Here is a 2,982-nt window from a genome sequence, read left to right as displayed (position 1 = left end):
CAAAACACTCATTGGATGGTAGAGTATGTATTAACTGCTCTTACAGAACCTGAATGATCATCCTTTCCAAGAACTATACTACTAACAATATGTCATGGTTTTTTTTTGGGTTCAAATTTCCCTTGATCAATTTCTTCACATTTTTCTATCTGTTCCAACAAATAAAATAAGTCAAGTATTAGTATTTTTATAAATATTTTTTATTATTAAGACATTTTTTGAAAAAAAAAATAATACTTACAATTTTATAAAACACTTCATGTGTTTTTTCATTTGGAATAAAGTAACTTCCATCATCTGTTTTTTTTTTTTTTGGTTCTTGCTCGTATCCAATCAAAGCTGCAATCGTCGGACATCAAAGACGAGCCAACTGACGTACACGAAGATTGTGAAGATAGAGGGTCTGAATTCATCCACTATTGTCGTCTCCTTGCATATCCACTAGAACCTAAGAAGTGTGGATGCTCATTTAACGCTTGTGCATGACGCCAAATGGTATCTTTAAGATTTTGTTCTACATGACGCCAACTCTTGAAATTGATATCAACACGAGAACGAACCAAAGTTTCAATGTACGCAGCAAACTTCGCAGAATGTTCTTCGGTTACCCTACCACTCTCATCAAACTGAATTGAAAGTTTTGAAGCCTTCTTTTTTAATTTTTTTTTTTCAATTTTTTGCATGTTGTAGGCCTTTTTTTTTTTTTTTTTTTTTTTTTTGCGTTCAGTTGCTTAAGTAGGAGGATCTGAAGTAGTGCCAGTAAATGTAGATTGATCAGGCATGATTATCTATATATACCTGCACAAACAAAAAAAATATTATTAGTAAACATGTTATATTGCATTTTAACTCAAATAAAATACTCCTAAGAATTAGTTAACAATTTATAAAAAGCTTACAATAAAAGATTATGATGTCCTATTATAAACCCACAATCCTTCTTCATGATTGCTACGCATGTAACTTATTTCAAAGTTATCTTCTTCTAAAGGTAAAGACTGAACACCAATAGAAAATGGAGGAGTTTCATCAAAATGATCATACTCTTCTTCATCCACAACATCACCAACACCAACAATAGATCTTTTGCTTTGTAACACAATTGACCACTTATTATCAACAGGATCAGAAACATAAAACACTTGTTCTGCGTGAGATGCAAGTATGAATGGTTCATCATGATAGCCCAACCGTTCAAAATCAATCAAAGTAAAACCCAATTAATATATCCAAACGCCTCTTCTATTATCAACCCAACTACATTAGAGTAGAGGAATTTCAAACACTTTGTAATCAAGTTCCCAAATTTCTTCAATCACACCATAATAAGACATAGCAGCATCAATCGGTTTAGTATCCTTAGCACTTGAATAATCTTTTGATAATGCTACTTGTGTAACCCCCGCTATTTTGCACCACACTCTTTTCAACTTGTCGCTTGGTGTAAAATGTATATCCATTTGTCATAAAAGTTATAACAGCTCAAAAACAAATCAGGTCCATATGCTAACCATTTGATGGTTTCACTGACTTGAGATAAATCAGGTCCATATGCTAACCAAATTCTTCCAGTTACCATTCCTGTCGCCGCAATTTCGGCCACCGCCACTGCCACCTCCTCTACGCGATTGGCCACCCCGACCACGTTTTTGTCTGCCCCGCTGCACCGTAAAAGCAGTCGGCGAACCACCTCCAGCTTCGCCGCCCGAAAGGAACTCCTCCGTGCCTAGGAGGTCAGCAAGCTCCTGGAGCGTAACTGGTTGTCCACGTATATTAAGGGAGGATGCTAGAGAGCGAAATTCCGGTTGTAAACCCTTGAGAACGTAGAGGTTCTGCTCCTCAAGGGTAATCGACCGGCCAGCGAGGGTGAGGTCTTCCACCAAGACCCAAGCCTTGCTAATGTAGTCCGCGACCGATCTGTCTCCTTGGTGAAGAGACTGTAACTGCCCTAGGAGATTCAAGGACCGAGACCTGGACGACGAAGCCAACGCATTGACGACTGCCTGCAAAATAGACCGGCTGGTGTGGTGTCCGATGGCCAACGACATCACCTCGTCAAACAGCGAGGACATGACCATGGACAAGAGAGCCTGATCTTGCCGAACCCAAGCTCTATGGGCGGGTTTCGACTGTGTCGGCATACCTTCTTCAGCGAGGAGATAAGCCGGCGGACATGGGTTCGAACCATCATTGAACCCCATCTAATCGTGACCATCAAGAAAAGGAACAACTTGAGCTCTCCAAAACAAGAAATTCTTCTAGGTCAATTGGATACTGATAAAGTGATGAGTGGTGGACAAGGAATTCACGGTCGATGTGACCGAAGAAATATCAACATTCGAGACAGTCCGTTCTGAGGAGTCAACAGATCCATCAGTCATAGGAAAGAAACCCTAGCTTAACCGATACCAGATGAGAACTGATATAATTGTATTGAATGAATGTAATTACAAAAGTACAGATCATAAGTATATAAACAAGAAGAATCATAAGGAGACTAGGATAGAGAGTCATAGACTGACTCAAATACATAGAGTCCTAAGTCCTAACACCTTTTATATATATATATATATATATATATATATATATATATATATATATATATATATATATATATATATATATATATATATATATATATAGAGGGACGATCAAGTGCAGCCATGTTGTTAGGTGTAGTCATATGGTCAATTACAGACCATTAGATTCGATAGATCCAATGAATCACATAATCAAGATTCTTCTAGTATTTTCGCGCACATTCTCCTACCCAGCGAACTGCAAGGGTAAACTCGTCATAGGGCACCGGAATAAGGGAAATCACATTGTTGTGTGTTTTATTTGTGTAATTGGTGCATTATTAGTCATACTCTGGTGTATTTGTAGATTCCCATTGGTGCCAAGTTCATGTGCGACAACGCCTTCCCATGTGGTCAGTGCGGCGGCACCAATTGTTATACAAATATACACCATCCATGTTAT

General features: G+C 38.3%; 1 protein-coding gene across 1 annotated transcript; it reads right to left on the bottom strand.

The window, feature by feature from the left end:
* Positions 1–908: 908 nt before the first annotated feature.
* Positions 909–2,201, bottom strand: LOC109176853. The gene is made up of 2 exons (XM_019326248.1): positions 1,577–2,201; positions 909–1,147 (listed from the first exon to the last, which is right to left on the bottom strand). The coding sequence occupies exons 1-2, from the start codon at positions 2,199–2,201 to the stop codon at positions 909–911; spliced, it is 864 nt and encodes a 287-aa protein (XP_019181793.1).
* Positions 2,202–2,982: the final 781 nt, after the last annotated feature.

This window comes from Ipomoea nil, unplaced genomic scaffold (assembly GCF_001879475.1).
Source record: "Ipomoea nil cultivar Tokyo-kokei standard unplaced genomic scaffold, Asagao_1.1 scaffold0761, whole genome shotgun sequence".
Classification (NCBI taxonomy): domain Eukaryota; kingdom Viridiplantae; phylum Streptophyta; class Magnoliopsida; order Solanales; family Convolvulaceae; genus Ipomoea; species Ipomoea nil.
This window is presented reverse-complemented; position numbering and strand designations above follow the sequence as displayed.